At 46.2% G+C, this 18,749-nt stretch overlaps 1 protein-coding gene across 1 annotated transcript in view; it reads left to right on the top strand.

Moving 5' to 3' along the window:
* The window catches only part of COL20A1 (collagen type XX alpha 1 chain), a 130,403-nt gene that overhangs the window by 59,259 nt on the left and 52,395 nt on the right, over positions 1-18,749 (top strand). The window contains exons 21-24 of the mRNA XM_063298753.1: positions 8,140-8,178; positions 11,698-11,836; positions 16,836-16,978; positions 18,015-18,124. Coding sequence (XP_063154823.1) covers positions 8,140-8,178; positions 11,698-11,836; positions 16,836-16,978; positions 18,015-18,124 — 431 coding nt within the window. The remainder of the gene's footprint in view (positions 1-8,139; positions 8,179-11,697; positions 11,837-16,835; positions 16,979-18,014; positions 18,125-18,749) is intronic.

Raw genomic sequence — 18,749 nt, 5'->3', positions numbered from 1 at the left:
GGGAGGGTGCCCTAAGAGGGAGGGGTCGAAATGGCAGTGTTTTTATGCTAAACAACTCACTTTACTTTCCACAATGGATTTGACAGAACAGGCATTAAAATGAACAAAGGGAAAGTGCTTTTTCGTCTCTGCCACTGTAATTAATAGACTACACCAGGGCAATTATCTTGGAGTCTTTGCGATGGCTGGAATTTCTTTGTGGGTAAACAATGACTTGGCTTCATGGTAAAAGCTGTGTTTTGCAGTGGGGAATCTAATAAATGCAGGGGCAATCAGAAATAGGAAATGAACAGCCGGGAAACTAAGGAAATGCATAACGTTCGCTGTGGCAGCTGTAATTGGTGCCCCCCCAAAATCGGAATATGTTGACAAACAAAGATGGTGGAATGAGGAACATGAATGATGGCGGAGGTAATAGAAGCAACATAGGGGAGGGGAGGCCCCTCCTTCTCTTCAACATGCTTGCTGGGGAATTCTGGGGCTTGAAGTCCACATATCTTAAAGCTGCTAAGGTTGAGAAACACCCTTTAGAGGTACAGGTAGTCCTCGACTTACAACCATTCGTTTAATGACTGTTTGAAGTTACAACGGCACTGGAAAAAGTGATTTACAACCAGTCCTCATGCTTACGACCGTTGCAGCATCCTCGCAGTCACGTGATCAAAATCTGGGCGCTTGGTAACTGGCATGCATTTACAATGGTTGCAGTGCCCTGGAGTCACGTGATCAGAATTTGTGACCTTCCCAGCCAGCTCCCAACAAGCAAAATCAACAGGGCGCTGCCCAATTCACTTAATGACCTCAGCAAAAAAGGTCATAAAATCGGGTGCAACTCAGTTAATGACCGCATCGCTTATCAACAGAAGTTCTGGTCCCAATTGTGGTCGTAAGCCGAGGACTACCTGTAGATAACGTTTGAGGTAGAGGTAGGTAGGCACAGATCTCTGTAACAAAATGATTTAAGCATGTGAATTGTCAGGGCCAGCCTCTCTTCGCAATAAGACACAGACTCACTTAATGGGTATTAAGGATTTCTGGTTTATTGGAATGATAGCTGACAGATCGAAAAACGGGAACGGGGTAGGTAGTGTGGGGGTGCCCCTTTTATACCCTCCTGTATTGCCCCGGGCTTCCCCACCCCTCAATGCCCCGATCCCTCTTGATGGGATCCTTGATGGCTGCGTGGGCGTTTTCCCCGGTGTCCTCTTTCTCTTCCTGCAACGGTTGAGTTCTCCGGGGCACCATGTGCTCCTTATCTTCACTCCTCTGACGTCCCTCTTTTCAGGTGTTGATGGGATCATGGGTGTGGGTGTCTTTGGGTGCTTGTTTTAATCCCTGATTGGATTATCTTCTTCCCCCTTTTCCTTAATGATCATGATCCACGTTGTGAGGCTCTTTGTGCCTTGCAACGAGGTCATGACATGCTGCCCCCCCAAAGATGTTCTATGGTGCTGGTTTCTCTGGGTATGCCTCATGGAACTGTCTTGTTAGTTGTCTAGCCATGACGTGTCGTGCCTGGACCCACTCTGGGTGTGAGAAATGTTTCCATCTCACGAGGTATTGGAGTGTTCCTCTTTGCTTTCTTGAGTCCAGTATTTCTTTTACTTCAAAATGTTGTTGGTTGTCTATCATTATGGGTGGGGGTGGAGGTTCTTCCGTATGCCATTTGGATGTGCTCGTTGGTTTCAGTAGTGCACAGTGAAACACTGGGTGGACCCGTCTCAAATTGTAAGGCAGTTCCAATTTGAACGTAACTGGGTTGATTACCTGTATGATTTTAAAAGGTCCGATGAATTTCGGTGCCAATTTCTTCGAGGGTTGCGAGGTCTTTATGAACTTAGTGGAGAGGTAGACCCTATCTCCCACTTTGTAGTTCGGTGCCTCCGCCCTGTGGTTGTCCGCATATTTTTTGTACGTTGTTTGTGCGTCTGCTAGGGCCGTTTGGATGATAGGCCAGGTTGTTGCCAGCTGTGCCGCCCAATCATCTGGTGAGCAGGGCAGGGTTTCAGGTTGCGGCAATTCTGGTATCGGTACAAAGTCCCTTCCATAGACCACCTTAAAAGGGGTGTGGCCAGTGCTCTGGTGTACCGCGTTATTATAGGCCACCTCTGCAAAAGGTAGTAGGTCTACCCAGTTGTCCTGTTGATAATTTATGAATGCCCTCAGGAACTGTTCAAGTGTTGAGTTTAGGATCTCTGTTGATCCGTCCGTGTTTGGATGCCACGCAGTGGACAGTGCTTGCTTGGTTCCGATTAGTTTTAAAAATTCCCGCCAAAACTTTGACGTGAATTGTGTTCCTCTGTCGGTCACCAACCTGTAGGGGGCGCCGTGGATCCTGTATATGTGTGTTAGGAATAAACGTGCCAGCTGTTGTGCGGAGGGGATAGTTGCGCACGGGATGAAGTGTGCTTGTTTCGAGAAATAGTCTTTTACCACCCATATCACAGTTTTTCTTTGGCTGGGTGGGAGGTCCACAATGAAATCCATGGAAATTTCTTCCCATGGCCGGGAGGGGCTGGCTACCGCCTGTAGCAGCCCGTGGGGTTTCCCTCCTTTACGTTTGGTGGTGGCACATATGGGGCAGTTGCCTACGTAGTCTTTTACGTCCTTTCTGAGGTTTGGCCACCAAAATTGCCTCCTCGTTAGGTGGAGGGTTTTTACAAACCCAAAATGCCCTGCAGATTTGTCATCGTGCGCTCTGTGTAAGATTTCCCCCCGCAGTGATTCGGGCACGTACAAGGCTTTCTCTTTCCAGGCGATGTTGTCTTTGAAAGATACATGTTGTTGGTTATTCTGCAACCATGTATCTTGCTGTAGTGCTTGTGTGAGTCTTTGTTGCCAGTTCGGTGAAATTGAGCGTCGGCTCCGATCGCTCCCCGCCGTTCGTGCTGGCGTGCGCTGATTCCTTGTCTGGCTCCGCGTGACAGCTGGGCAGCCGAGCTGTTTCTCGGTCCATACTGTTCCTACGATGTCGGAGGCTTGCGTGTCGTCCTGTGGCCGTCGGGAAAGGGCGTCTGCCAAGAAGTTTTTCTTGCCCGGTATGAATTTCAGCGTGAAATTGAACCGGCTGAAAAACTGAGCCCATCGCACCTGCTTCGGGCTGAGTCGTTTTGGTGTGCTGAGTGCCTCCAGGTTCTTGTGGTCCGTCCAGACCTCGAAGGGGCAGGAGGCCCCCTCCAGCAGGTGTCGCCACGTTTCCAAGGCTGTCTTCACTGCAAACGCCTCCTTTTCCCATACGTGCCATCTCCGCTCCGTTTCGGAGAATTTGCGGGAAAGGTAGGCGCAGGGCTTTAGGTGGTTGTCGGAGTCCTTTTGGAGCAGGATGGCTCCGATGGAAAAGTCGGAGGCATCTGCCTGCACCACAAAAGGCTTGGTGGGGTCGGGGTGTTGTAACACTGGCTCAGCTGTGAAGAGGGTTTTCAGTCTCTCGAAAGCCGTTTGACAGTCAGCTGTCCAATTCAGTAGCGCCCCCGGGTTCCTCGATTTGCGCGTGTCCCCCAAGCCCTTAGTCTTTAGCAGGTTAGTTAGGGGCAATATAGTCTCTGCCAGCCTGGGCGTGAACCCCCTGTAGAAATTAGTGAATCCCAGGAGGCTTTGCAGCTGTCTCCTCGTGCGTGGGCGTTCCCACGCCAGGATGGCTTGGACCTTGCTGGGGTCCATTTCTATCCCTTTAGCAGAAATCCTATACCCTAGGTAGTCAATTTGTTTTTTGTGAAACTCGCACTTGGAGAGCTTTACAAACAGCTCTGCCTTGCGAAGTTTCTTGAGCACGTCTTTTACCAAGCGTTCGTGCTCACGTTCTGTTTCTGTGTAGATCAATACATCATCCAGGTAAACCAAAACCCCCTTAAAAAGGTGGTCACGCAGGACCTCATTAATTAACTGCATGAATACCCCCGGTGCTCCTGCCAGTCCGAATGGGAGTACTTTATATTGAAACGCCCCCAATGGGCAATTGAAAGCAGTCTTCCACTCATCCCCCTCCCGTATCCGTATGCGGTAGTAGGCTTCCCTTATGTCCAGTTTGGAGAATACCTTACCCTTTACCAAGTGGGACAAAATGTCCTTTATTAAGGGTAAGGGGTATTTATTTGAAATGCTTGCTGCGTTTAATCCACGGTAGTCTGTACAGAGCCGCAATGCCCCGTCCTTTTTCTCGCGAAAGAGGACTGGCGCTCCCACTGGAGAGTTTGCTGGCTCGATAAAACCTCTCGCCAGGTTTTTGTCTATGAAGTCCCTTAATGCAGCTAGCTCTCGCTGGGTCATAGCATATATTTTTGGTTTGGGTAGGGGTACCCCCGGGACCAGTTCAATGGTGCAGTCCGTCTTTCTGTGGGGGGGGAGTTTGTCCGCCTCTTTCTCACCGAAAACGTCGGCGAAATCCCCGTATTTGGTCGGCAGTCCCTCTGGCAGTGCTGTCTCTCTGTGTTCCACAGTCGTCGTCGCCCCCCCCATGGCTGCTCGGGGAACCCTGTTCCCTGAAGGTGCTTGGTAACGCCCGTCAGCAAACTTAATCTCTCTGGTTCTCCAGTTGATGACTGGGTTTTGCTGCACGAGCCATGGGATCCCCAGTATGAGTCGGGGTTGCCCCACCGGTGCCACGATGAAAGCCAATTTTTCCTCGTGGCTGCCGAGCCGTAGCGCGGTTTCTCCGGTGTATTGGGTGACCGGGCCCCCTCCCGCTGCAGATCCATTGAGCTGCGAGAACACCAGGTGGTGCTGAAGTGGATAGCAGCGGAGGTCGAGTGCGGCTGCCAGGTCAGGGTGCATGAGGCTTTTGGAGCAACCCGAATCAATGAGTGCCCAGACCTTTTCGGTTTTATTTCTATGGGTGAGGGTGACACGGACGTAGAGGGTGGGGCATTCCTCACTCACCCCTTTGTCGAAGCGCCTGTCAGTGTCCTCCACCTGTCCTTCGGCGCCCCTTAGGCCAGGTGGTTGTCGTTTCCCGCCGCCTCATCGGGGTTGCTTTCCTCCTCCTCTGAACTGTAGGGGCCGTGTCTGCGTCGGTACTCCCCCTTTGCTGCTGGTCGCTTTCTTGGCGCTGGGGTTGGTGCTGTTTGTGCCCTCCTTGGGCTCTCTCTGGGCGTCGTTTTGGGGCATGCGGCTGCTTTGTGATCTTCCCTGCCGCACGTGAAGCATTGCCCTTTTGCGAAGCGTCTGTCCCGTTCCTCCTTCCAAGGTTGGGGTCTCGCCCTCACCTGCCTTGCGTTGGTGCGTGGGGGTCTCACTGTCTCCATCTGTTGCGTTTCCCTCCTTGCGTGGAGGAACGTGTCGTGGGCGTTCTCCGCTTCCGCTGCCAGCTGGATCCACCCCGTGAGGGAGCTGGGGTTGTCGCGGCCAAGTGCCCACCGGAGGACATTTAAGTTGAGTCCATGTTTGAACTTCTCAATCAGTGTCGATTGAGACCAAGTGTCCACTTTTCCGGCTAGGGCTTGGAACTCCATGGCATACTCAGCCACGGAGCGCGGGCTTTGTTTAAGTGTCTCTAGCGCCCTTTTTGCCTTTTCTTGCTCCAGGGGGTCCCTGAAGTGCCTTTCTAGTGCCTGCAGGAATTCAGTGCTGTCCTGCAGCGCCCGGGCGCCTGATTGGCACAATTGGACGTACCAATCGGCGGCCCGTCCTTTTAATTTTATGGCCAGGGCATTGATTTTGCCCCGCTCAGTTCTGAAGCAGGGACCCCATTCTTCGAGGTAGTACCTCGCGTTAGTCAAAAAGAAGGAGAGTTTCGAGGGGTCCCCATCGAACTTTATGCCAAAGTCTTTGGCGGGTGTCCTGGTCTGGCTCCTGGCCCCCTCTGCGTCGTGCCTCGGGCTCTGCAGGAGCTGCTGCGGGTCGGGGTGTCTCCGGTTCTCTTGCGGCATTGGTGCCTCTCTCTGGGGCTCCTCGCAAGGTCGTCGTCCCGTCGCTCGGGGGGGAGGGCGGGGTGTTCTCCCTCGGTCGGGCTCCTGGATCCAGGCTCCGCCGTCGCCGTCGCCGCCCGCCGGGTCGTCCCTCCGCCTCTCAGCCTGGCGCATCTCCCGTCGTGGGGTGGGCTCCTGGGGCCGGACGCCGCCGCCGCCGAGGTTGTCCCGCCGTCTCACGTCCGGGCGCGCCTCCGCTCGTTGGGTGGCCTCCTGGGGTCGGGTCCCGCCGTGGTCGCCGCCGTCCGCTGGGTCTCCACCCCGTCTCGCCTCCCGGTGCGCCTCAGGTCGTCGGTTGGGCTCCTTGGGTCGGGTTCCGCCGTCACCGCCGCCCCGCTCGCCCTGCCTCCTTTCGACCGGGGGTGCCTCTGCGCCGCCTCCGTCGCGGAGTCCCTGTGCCGCCGTCAGCTGTTGGAGCATCTGCCGCACCGCCTGCATCCCTTCCTCCAACGCGTCGAGCCTCTCCGCCGTCCCCGGCTTCCCGCCGAGGTTTTCGCCGCTCCGCTCGCCCTCGCCGTTGGCCGTGGTAGAGGACGGATCGTCCCTCGATCCCGTCGCGGTGCCAGGCGCGCCCTCGCCTTCGAGCGCCCAGGGTGGCGGTTCGTCTCGCGCTTCCTCCGGGGTTGCCTGTAGGCTTGGAGAGGGTCCCCTCGTCTCGCCCCCGGTGCCTCGCGGGCTCCGGGGCGCCGGGGTGGGTCCCTCCCCCGCTGCTTCCCCCCAGCTGGGTCCCATACTTACCGGGGCGTTGCATCGCCCGGACCTCAGCTGCATCCCGCCCTGCGAGAGCGGGGCTTCGTCGCCGGGCGCCGAAGGGTTGCGCCTCCTCGGTTCCTGGTTCTCCATGCCTGGCTGGGTCCCTCACAAACGTGTTGGATAGGTACCAGGTGGAAAAAAAATTTTTGCGGTTCCCGTTTTTATGTCAGGGCCAGCCTCTCTTCGCAATAAGACACAGACTCACTTAATGGGTATTAAGGATTTCTGGTTTATTGGAATGATAGCTGACAGATCGAAAAACGGGAACGGGGTAGGTAGTGTGGGGGTGCCCCTTTTATACCCTCCTGTATTGCCCCGGGCTTCCCCACCCCTCAATGCCCCGATCCCTCTTGATGGGATCCTTGATGGCTGCGTGGGCGTTTTCCCCGGTGTCCTCTTTCTCTTCCTGCAACGGTTGAGTTCTCCGGGGCACCATGTGCTCCTTATCTTCACTCCTCTGACGTCCCTCTTTTCAGGTGTTGATGGGATCATGGGTGTGGGTGTCTTTGGGTGCTTGTTTTAATCCCTGATTGGATTATCTTCTTCCCCCTTTTCCTTAATGATCATGATCCACGTTGTGAGGCTCTTTGTGCCTTGCAACGAGGTCATGACATGAATGCACAACACAACTATTTGATACTGAAAACAACAGGGCTTCTACAATGTTTAGTTAAACCAGCCAACCAGGAGCACTTAACTCCATGCAGAGAAACCATAATAGTCCACTATTTAAAACTCTGGCATTCTTGCACATAGATTATCTTCTGTACTTGAAGCAAGTCCTGCTGGTCTTCTTGAAGTCCAAACTGGAAACTTCCAGGGCCTTGAGGGGCCTCCACAGTTGCCTGAAATGAAGAATTTTGGCAGATTAAAACAGTTCTCCTTCAATGCTCATAAGAGTACAGGGACCATATGTCCTTTATTGCAAAGGACAGTCCTTTATTCCAGAAAGCTGTCCTTTCGATGTATCTGTTTTTCAAAAATGCACTTTTGTCCTTTATTTTGGCCATCGAACTTTTACCATACAAATGGTACCACTTCATGCCCAGTCTTTCACATCCAGGTGAAAAATAGGGAAATGGAATGGTCTTTTAAAAATAAATTTACATATACTGTTTGATGTTAGATGTTTTTATTAAAATATGTTTTTTTGCAAAGTTTTTCTCGGTTTTGCTCTTGAATTTTCCTTTTTAAAGCAAGGTTTCCAACATAAACATTTTTTTTTCTTTTTGTCCTTACGACCCTCTTTCAGATTTGCCCTTTTTGGGGGGTTTGGGGGGTAGCCTCTACCTGACAAAAGCTACATCAAGTTTGGCTATAAGCAGTGAGGTTTATAGGGAACTACTCTACTCCTAAAGCCAGGCAGCCCTTTGTTCTATGTGAAAGATTCTTTTATTGCACAGCACTCTTCTCTGCAAATTTCAAATATCCATTGATCGTTTTCCTGTCTCTTTCCCCCTCACTATTCCCTGTCTTTCTGCAGGCTGCCCTTTGCTTCACTCTACAGATGGCTCCATACACGGTAGGCCTTGCAGCATCTTCTTGGATTATGAAGAGAATAGCATCTTCCTGTTTTCTCCCTTGAAGATCTAAATGCTGTCGATATTAAACGTCAAAGAGAACGTTCATAGTTAAGAGAGCATTCGAAGAAGTAGACCGGCTGGGAATTTGGCAAGCTTTGTATGTTTTAGAAGTGGAGGAGGTTCAATATATCTAAAGCAATTTTTATACCTCATCCCAAAGTCCTGCTATGCTGCCTCATTGTGGTGTGTGTGTGTGTGTGTGTGTTCCTGGGAGGGATGAGCAAAGAACAATGGGAGTGTATGCCAACAGTACTGTATATAATCCTAGCAGGGTCATCCAAGGCATGAAGGTCATCCCAGCTGTCCAGCTAAGGCAAGCAGGCACATATATAGAGCAGCAGCAGCATATGAAGATGCTGGACATGGAAGGTCACTTTAGTGACAATGGCACAAACATCATTTTATACTGTGCAGAAGACGACAATGGTAAACCATTCCTGTGTTATATCAAGAAAACAACATGGATAGACAAGATGAAACGATTGACAATATGGTGCTGAATGATGGGCCCCTCAGGCCAGATGGTACTCAACTATGACTGAGGTACTGCTGAGGATGCTTTGGAATACTAATGGTATTTATGGTACAGTTAGATTAAAGCCTTCCACACATCTAGTTGCCAGATAGGAAAAGAAAAACAGAAGCTGCCAAGCAGAATTACAGTGGGAACATGGAACGTAGAAGCATGAGCATGGGAAAGCTCAGCACGGTGAAAGGTCAAATGAAGAACCATGCTTCAACATCTTAGGTATCAGCTAATTGAAATGGACTGGCATTGGACCCTATCAGTCAGAATATTATACTGCTTACTACTCAGGACACAAAACACAAAAAAGGAGAAGTATTGCTTTTATAGTCAGGATGGATACAGCAAAGACAGTACTTTGGTACAATGCAATCGATGACTGAATAATATCAATTAAAATTCATGGACAGCCCTTTAATATGACAGTTATCCAAATTTACGCTCCAACCACTGATGCGAGAGAAGAGGAGGTTGATGAAATTTATGGTCAAGTTCAATCTGAAATCGACAGAACATGCCAGCAAGATGGACTGCTTGCGATTGGAGACTGGAATGCCAAAGATGGAAACAGTAATGAGGACAATGTAGTTGGAGTACACGGTCTGGTTAACAGAAACGAAGCAGGAGAATGTCTTGTCCGTTTCTAACAATTCAATAATGTCCTCATTGCCAACTCATTCTTCAAACAACCAGAATGACACAAGTCGAGATGGTCAGCACCAGATGGAGCACACAGACATCAAATTGACTATACTGTTAGTGCAAAGAGGTAAAAGAGCTCAGTTATGACAGTAAGACACGGCTGGGGGCTGAGTGTGGACAGATCATGAACTACTAATGTGCAAGTTCCAAATTAAAGTAAAAAGGTAAACAGCTAACCAGTTTGCACTATATGATCTTGAGCATATAGCCCCCCCCCCCCATTTTCAAAGAGAACATCAGGAACCAGAGGTAATACGGGATTAAATCAAAGAAGATGTTAAGGGTGAATGTGAAAAGAGACTGCCAAAGACCAAGAAAGATAAGAAAGCAAAGTGGATGTCAGAACAAATGGTAGAAATTGCCAGGAAGAGAAGAGAGGCCAAGGCCAGACAAGACAAAGATCTCTGGAAGGAACTTAACAAAGAATTTCAGGGAGCTGTTAGAAAAGACAAGGAGCAGTACCATCACAGTATCTGTAAAGGCATTAATGATGGAATTGGATACGGAAGAAGGATCTTCCACAAAGCCTGTTCAATTTCATATATTTTACATGGACTAGCAATTATATGTTGACCATTCTTCCTCTTACATGTATGTGCCCCACCTGCCCAAAAATAAGGGGGACTATGATGATTTGATTTTATTTTTTTCCATTCCTGCAAACTTTGGGCTTCCTCTGAACATGAATATATGTCCTTTTTGTTTCTGCATTGCTCAGTTTGGATACTCACCAAGTGAATTTCCCATAAACAGGAATTATCCAAGAAATATTTATTTATTTATGGAATTTATATAGCCGCCCATCTCACAAACAAGAGACTTGGGGCGCGCTGAGAATCCTTTCTATTTCCTGGCCCAGCTGCAAGATACCATAGTCAATCAGTCAAACTGGGCAACATGACAAAGCAGCTGAGGACCGCAGAGCTACTTCAGAGTCAGAGCAAAGCCTATTCCAGAACTGCTACCCTCGCTCTCAGTTAGCTTCATCCACCTGCAGTTGATACTATCTCACAAACGTCTTCACAAGAAGAAGTGGTATTTTTTTTTACAAAGATGTCACAGATAATTGGAGCTTCCAGCAGTACTTTGAAGATTCCTTGAGGAATTCTTTTCACTCCTTAAAACTCTTTGATTGCACCAACATTTCTGGTTAAAATACTTGGTGCAGTCACTGCACTGACCTCCGATTGAGCATGTCAACCTGCCAGTAAATCCAAAGAAACGTTACATTGGTGAATGTGCCTTTATCGTTCTTTTTCCTTTTGTCTTTTCTCCTTTTCACCCTTTCTTGACACCACCCATATTTTTCGCTTATTTTTGCATACAGTTATTATCATTAGGTTCAAATGAAATTGAAATGAGGAGGTTTCATGGCTGGTGACTTCTACTAAATTGAATCCAGCCAGCATTTGAATTCTTCAAAAATAGGGTATCCCTCTTTCAATATATTTTATCTTCAAGGTAAACATCAGAAACGGAGCTATAGAGAGGATGCAAGATAAACCTGGCAGATGAAGAATATTGACTGAAATGTTTTAAAACATGCCTGCTTCACTCTTGTTCCTTCTTCCTTCCCCATCCTCAACCTCAGCTTTTCCATAAATTCAGATGGGCAAACAAAGGAGAAGATGAAATGAGGGGAGGATTTGTTGCTTGCAAAGTCTGCTTGTATTGAAGGCTTTAGAAAGTGACTCAAATGTTAAAGAAGATATTTCAGTGGCTCAGAGATGCATTTTCCTTTATTCTTGGAAGAATATGCATTCACCAGTGTTCAAGTCAACCCTGCTCAGCAATTTAAAAAGAGAAGGAGTCAGATGGTGTATAAAAATGGGGCAGAGGGGCAATCAACCTTTACATTTTCTTGTTCATTACAGTATATGATCTGATGAAATTTAATTGTAAGACACTTTATGGCTGGCTCACACAACCTCCTGAGTGTAAAACTGTACATTTCGCTAAGGTCTAAGATGATCTGTGGACCCAGAGTTAATCTCTGAGTTCAGTCTTATTCTTTTAGTGCAGATGAGACGTTTTGATTTTCATCTATAGAGTCAGAGAAATCCAGACTGAACTAGACGAATGATCATGTGCATTCTTTGTCAATGGCCCTTTAAATGGTTATCAGATGAATCATTAGATTTCTGCCTCATCCTATGAAAATTGGTACAACTCTCATTCTCCCAATTGCTTTTACAATGCTTACACCATCGGTATGGTCTACTTTTCACAGGTTTTGACATGATGGAGGCATTTGGATTGATGGAAAAGGAGTATGCCTCCATCAAGGGGGTTGCCATGGAACCCTACACCTTCTTGGGAACTTACACCTATACCCTCTACAGAGATATTCAACTAACCAGGAAAACAAGGTAACACGAGAAAATAGATAAGGAAGCATGACTGCAAATTGCTGACCTTTGCATAAGCATTATACTATGTGGTTGCATTATCGCATGTTTCATGTGCCTATCGAATTAACCCATTGGGGTGGGGAGTTTACAGAATTCACAGAACCCAACAGGCTGGGTTGGCCCAACATTCCTACAATGAAACTGAGGACAGCAGAAGGCCAAGCCATGCACAGCTGGGAACAGGACCTTGGATAGCTCCAAACGAGTCCTGTTGCCTGACAACCTCTCTACTGTATTAAGACAGTAGAAGGAAGTTGTCTCACCAATACTCCAGAACCATCCAAAGTTTTGGTAAGCAGCTACAATCCAGATAGTGACCATTTCTACCCACTCTGGAGGAGCCACAGCCCTTGCCTGATTTCATAATCTCAGGCTTCTTTAAGGGTGAGGAGATAAAGGATCTCCCAAGGGTTCCTCCAAGTTGGAGGATGGTGATAAAGCTGTGACCTTAGGCTACAAGGATCCCAAATAAGGACCTGCGCAATCCTTATTCAAGTCTTCTGCAGCGTGAAGCAAAGTTCATGGGTGGGCAGTATGGATACTTAACAAACCTCACATGGATTATTCTAAAGCTCCGTCAACATTTATCAGAAGACATTTTGGTTTCTTAACTCTCCTTGGGGGGAAAAAATAAGATAATTCCTCTACACCCTTACAGAATTCTCTGGAATGATAAAAAATCTAGAGCCCAGAGGCCTGCCAATACGATTTCTTACTTCTCATGCATTTTGCACTTTTCCCTTTTCATCATATTAAAGATCCAGCAAACAATTTGGAGATGATCCGTTTAGGGGAACTGCAGGCATTTAGTATGTGTATTCATGATCTCTGTTCATGGCACCATCAATTACCAGCAGTGCCTGCAAGAGGGGCAGACATAATCCAATTGCAAGCCCCACCCCTTTTCTCTGTGTGTGTGTGTGTGTGTGTGATGATGATGATGGTGTTGCAGGCATGACCCAAAGTGGTGGAGCTTGGAGCCCGATGCCACAATGCTACTTTTGCCATTCTGAGTGAGATCATGCAGATGCCACTGTTAAGCATCCAAAGAGAGGCCTCTGCTGGCAATGATCGACTGGGTATAAGTTTCTAGTGACACATTTAAATTTTAACAAGACCTCGCTTTTTGGAAGTTGCAGTGCAGCAACATCTGGAGGTCCATTGCTTTGCCATGTTCTCTAAAGTGGAGGTGGCCAACCCATAGCCAATGGGCTACAGGTGACCCACAGAACATTGTTGGTTGCCCTCAGAGCATCCCTGGCATTACAATTTGCTAGCCCTTTTTTATTGGGGAGAATCCTGGGATGTTTTGTAAGGTCAGCCTGGATACCTTGAGTCTTGAAGAGGCTTAAGGCACCAATTCCATCCCATTAAAAGCTCCCAAAGTCCCCCAGTTTAGTCTGATTCTTCCCTTTGGGAGCTAAAGTAAACAACAGGTGCTTAAGAATTTGCAAGATTAAGGTCCCATTTGGTCCGCAGTGCTGCCAGAACAAAAAAAAAAGGGTGCTACTGAAAAAAGAAATAAACAAAACAGGCAGCCTATTGGTGCAAGTAAATTGCTGATCCTGCTCTAAAGCCTACTAACACAATACACAAAATCCATGCCAGTAAAAAGGGGGTGGGGTTTCAATCACACAGTTGCAGCTGTCATCTAGCCATCCATCCATCCATCCATCCATCTTCATTCCTGTCTTTTTAATGCATATGCTTTTCTCCAAGTTGCGTAGCAGATAGAATTCCGCTAATTGGGAATATGACTTTGTTTGTTGAAGAGTTCCTTGGTCCTCTTCGTACTATGAGTTTCATAATAATTCAGCATGTATGCCATCTGATTCTATTATAGCTAACAACTTAGTAAATTGAGACAGACTGGCCTATTGTGAAGCAGTTGTGACTTTCTTTTTAAGTTTAATTGCTGAAACATAGGGATAATTATAATCTTGTTGAAAGAAACCTAGCTTCTTCATATTGAATTGTGAAATTCCCCAGAGTGCCCTTCCTTAAAACATTCAGAGATTCAGATTAGTTTCTTCTTACAGCCAGAACCTGTGGAAATTTAAAACAAACAAATAGGAAAGCTGAGTGTTAAGGGCATTTGAATGTAAAATCATGAATATCACCTCTTTAACTTGTGATTACATGGTCATTAAAAAGGAGCGATCAGCACGACAGTGAGGCCAAGGCAGTAGTATATAGGTTCATTTGATCAAAAAATAATTGGCCTTTCTCAAGTTGGTGTCCTTCAGAAAAAATGTTGATTAGGAATTATGGATGTTGTAGTCCAATGGCTCAGGGGAAAGTTGGATTAATCAAACAAGGGATTTGTCATGCTTCAGCCCAAAAACTGTAAATCTAGTTTTTTTTCCAGACTCTCAACTCTTGATTCTGGAATTGACTTACTCAGCACTAGACTTTTGGACACAATTCAGCTAGAGTAGATATTTTACTCCAGACAAGAATGAAGCCAGCTTTGATGGGAGACGGTTCTCCTCCAGGACACAGCAGTCGAAGCCTTAATATATAGGTCTGTGCTCCAAGGTTCAACTCCTCAGTTTTTTCCTCCTGCCTTTGTGACTCAACTGATCTTTGGCCAATCTCTTCATGAGTGAGGAAGTCAGCTGGATCTGTTGATAGAACAGTCCTCTCAAGCCTGGGAACTGCTGGTTCTTCTCTCACTAGTTTCATTTTTACCAGGATCCATCACTCCTTCAGATCAATGCCTCTGGATATGATAAACCTGCTACTGAAAGCAATAATAATGCATAAAAGTACCAAATGCCAAAGTCGTAGAGAACTACTGACTTAATTTCACCCATGTCTGAGATGTACAGATCAGTTCAGTTCCACTGGAGTTTGTCACAACTGAATCTTCAAGCATCCCTAGCATCCCTTGACCATACCTAATGATGGTCAAGAGTTATGAGGGTTAAAGCTCTCTGTCTCTTCCAAATTGACAGGGCTTACTAAGGATATGGTAGCCTAGATCACCTTCAGAACCTGGAGTCCAACAATGTAGGTGCATTAGGTGGTCACCACAAATGGAGTATGGTGTAAGCCGGCTCAATGGCGTCAGGACTATTGCTCCTAAAATCCAGAGGTCAATATGGCTTCGAATTCTGGGAGGTTTAGGCCCCGCAACCCAACTGGATGATGCCAGGTTGAGGAATAAACTTAAAAACTATGTAAGCCATTTCATCAGTGCTAGTACGTTGTGACCCATATCCAAACAGAAAGGTCACTGCAATTAAGATAAGCCAGAATTTTATGTTATTGTACTAATTTTGAATGTGGTATTTCAGACATGGAATTTGCCTCTGACATTTTCATTCAAGTGTTGTTTTGGCATTTCAAGTTTTTTTTTTTTTTGGTCTGTCAGGAACTCACTCTTTTTAACCCTTTACATTTGTATCAGCTCACTTCACGTGTCCTCTTTTAGAACCCTCCCAATAATCCTGTAAGATAGGCCACTCTCATTATCCTAAAATTCATCAGAATGACTAAAATTGGTGTGTGCATGGAAGGGGTGATATTCAATCCAGGGACTGTTTCATAGCTCTGTTTCTTAAACACAAGACTGTACCAGCTATCAAATGCACTAGCTGTCTTAATATTTTCAACAACTATTATTTTCCATGCCAGCCAGCATAGAGGAGCAAAATTTAAATTATGATGGCAATGCAACTTTCAGATCGATTATTAAAATAAAGCATCAGAGATTTATTGCAGTTCTTCCTATTCAAATAGCATTTGAGGTGAAGTTTGGATTATACGCTAGTTTTCATTCTTACTGACACCAATAAATTTATATTAAGTAAAAACTAGCAACAACTGTATTATGAAGGTTCTAGATAGCAGGCTCCTTTGTCCTTAGCCACATTATTTGGCTATCCAGCCCAGTTTTGTCATTTCTAACTAGCAAGAAAACTAAGGTTGCAGACCCCAAAGTCTGTGTGTGGAAATGAGAGACCAGAAAGGAGATCTCAGTTGTCAATGTGCTAAAAACTGAAATTCTTAACCATAAACTCAATTTGACAATGCAATCAATGACCCAGAGAGGTGGTGGGCTCCATCATGAATGTCTTCAAGGAGAAGTTGGACAGCCACCTGCCCTGGATGCTTTAATTTGCATTTCTGCACTGAGCAGGTGGTTGGACCTAATAACCTCAAGGGGATGTCATATTATGATTCCTTTTAAAAAGATAAAGATGCCCTCAAGTTGAGCTTGACTCCTGATGACCACATCTTTGTTGTTTCTTGGCAGCATTATGGAGGTGAGGTACCATGGCCTTCTTCCATCATGTTGTTTTTTTTTTAATTTCTGGGACTAGCCAGCAACCAAGGAGTTCTTGATAGCCTCCCATCCAGGAACTAACTATTGTCCATAGAGGTGGTGGGGCTTCAATTTGGATTTATGCACTGAGCAATGGGTTGGACTCAAAGGCCTCTTGCAACTCATTCGAACTGTGATTCCTTTCCAAAAAGTAAAGATGCCCTCAAGTTGAACTCAACTTCTGATGACCGCATTCCTACCGTTTTCCTGACAACATTATGGAAGTGAGGCACCACAATGGTTTTGGTTTACCTTTCCAAAGCAGCCATCAACCAAGTAGAAGACCATTGGATAGAAGACCCTTAGGCAGAATTGGATTGCAGCAACCTAATGGTCTTCTATCCAAATGCTAACAATTGCCCATAGAGGTCATAGGAGACAGTGGCGAGTTCTTCACTGGAGGGCTTCAGATGGAAGCTCGATGGTCCTCTGTCAGAGATGTTCTACTGGATCTTGAACTGAGCAGGGGGTTGGACTAAATGACCCTTGGGATCATTTATACCTCTATGATTCTCTCTATTTTTAATTGATATAAGGCAGGGTCCTGTACTTTTTATAACCCTGTGATGACCTTACGATCTTCACCATAACATATTTCATATAAGGATCTCTATGTTGTTTTCCCAGTGAGGTATTTCCTTTTGGAATTCCAGCTGAATACACCATCACCTTTCTGCTCCGCCTTCTGCCAGAAAGTCCCCGGGAGGCCTTTGCTATCTGGCAGATAACTGATGAGGATTTCCAGCCTCTTCTCAGCATCATTCTTGACCGTAAGTAGGGATATAAACTTCCAGGAGAGGATTCAGTTGCTCCTACAAATGAAGCCTTTAAGACCTCACAGTTGTGGAATGTCCTCTCCAAGATTATCAGTCTGATGCCTGATTTGATGGTTTAGTTTTCCTTAATTCCTTTTAGCACTGCTGGTTGAAGGACCTGATTTTGGGTTGTAGTTTAATTGGTTTTTATTCTTTGTTTTAATCCATCAGCAGTTCTCTGGGTCTCAGTTTGAGAAGTTCTTCAGAGCTGTAGCTGGGAAAGGTTTTTCTATCAGTTCCTCTCTATTTCTTTAAGCTCAAAGTTTGAGTTGGGATCATCTGTAGACAAAGCACTCTGCCACTAAGCTATGGCTGATGATGCAGTTTTTCCTGACCTTGAAGCATTGATTCTGCCTTCACTTGGGACACATCGAAGTCCCATCAAAAGCCATGAGATGCAAGCACACATTGATCTATGAGGGCTTGTGTACATTGCTTCTTCATGCATTGCCACCTACCATGTGTCCACTCAGGTCAACAGGGGTCCTATCAAACTGAATGCCAACTGCACACCACATATAGTGGAATTTAGTCAATCTCCATTTGGCAGTCGTATTCCTGCCTGGGACTGTCAAACCAGAAGGTGTACAGGATGGATGGTGTACATATTTGTGACATGTTCACGCATACATATATGATTCCCATGGACCATTATGTTAGATGTCACACTCACTGGGATTTTTCATGTCTCACAATTATGTTTTGCTATATTTTGTTTCTTCTATCAAGACTCAGCAACAGATTGCATTTCAGCTCTTGTCATCCATTCAGCATGGCCAGTGGCAAAAGATGTGCACTGTAAAACATCTGTAAAGCAGTCTTCCACCCATCTTTTACACTCTTCTGTTCATGCTCTTAATGATGGTGAGATCAGCCTGGTGTCTGCAGATATGCTGGACTTCAAATCTCACAATCTCAAATTAGGTTGAGGAAGGATGCTATTCAGAATTCTTTAAAACTTTCGAGTTTATCTTTTTTTTCCCCCCTGTAGCTATTAAGAAATCCTTGGTATATTTCCATCGTGACTATGAAGCCGATATTGAAGAAGTCACCTTTGATCAACAGGAAGTGAAGAAGATATTCTATGGAAGCTTTCACAAGGTCCTTATCTAAAAAGAGATATTCACAAACACCCTATATGCACACAAAACTGTGCTGCCTCCTCCTCACTTTGATTCTGCAAAACAACTATTCTAAAAATCTGCTCAGGACATTTGCTAGCAGGTTTATATGCGCATATGTTGAAATCTGATGAATTTGAGGATGTGTGCCAGCATCATAATGAAGGACTAAATTCCTTCCTGTCTCTATGTGCTAATCTGCATAAATTTATGCATACATGCATCCAAGAATATGTGGGTAGGGAAGGATAAAGAAAATTAGCAAAGAAAAAGAATCCGATGATTGGATATATTAAAAGAGATTTACAAGCTAAGCCAATGTCCTAAGTGGGACTCCTCAAACTAAGTTTCATCTTCCTACTCGTCATCTTGGGTCCAGAGACCTGGCAGAACTTTTGAAAGGTCCCAGGGTTCTTTTTACAGCCCTGATACTGAAGCTTTTTGCAGCTGTGCTACTGAAGACCCTTAAGTTCATCACTTAGGTGCAATTGTCCCTGTCATATATAATGTTGAGCATGCATTGTGCAACTCAGTTTGCATGAAACATCTTCACTTGCAGAACTTCAAGCTCCTGGCTTGGCGTGGTCTCTTTTGGGTAGCCTGCG

The sequence above is a fragment of the Candoia aspera genome, chromosome 3, assembly GCF_035149785.1.
Source record: "Candoia aspera isolate rCanAsp1 chromosome 3, rCanAsp1.hap2, whole genome shotgun sequence".
In the NCBI taxonomy this organism is placed as follows: domain Eukaryota; kingdom Metazoa; phylum Chordata; class Lepidosauria; order Squamata; family Boidae; genus Candoia; species Candoia aspera.
This window is presented reverse-complemented; position numbering and strand designations above follow the sequence as displayed.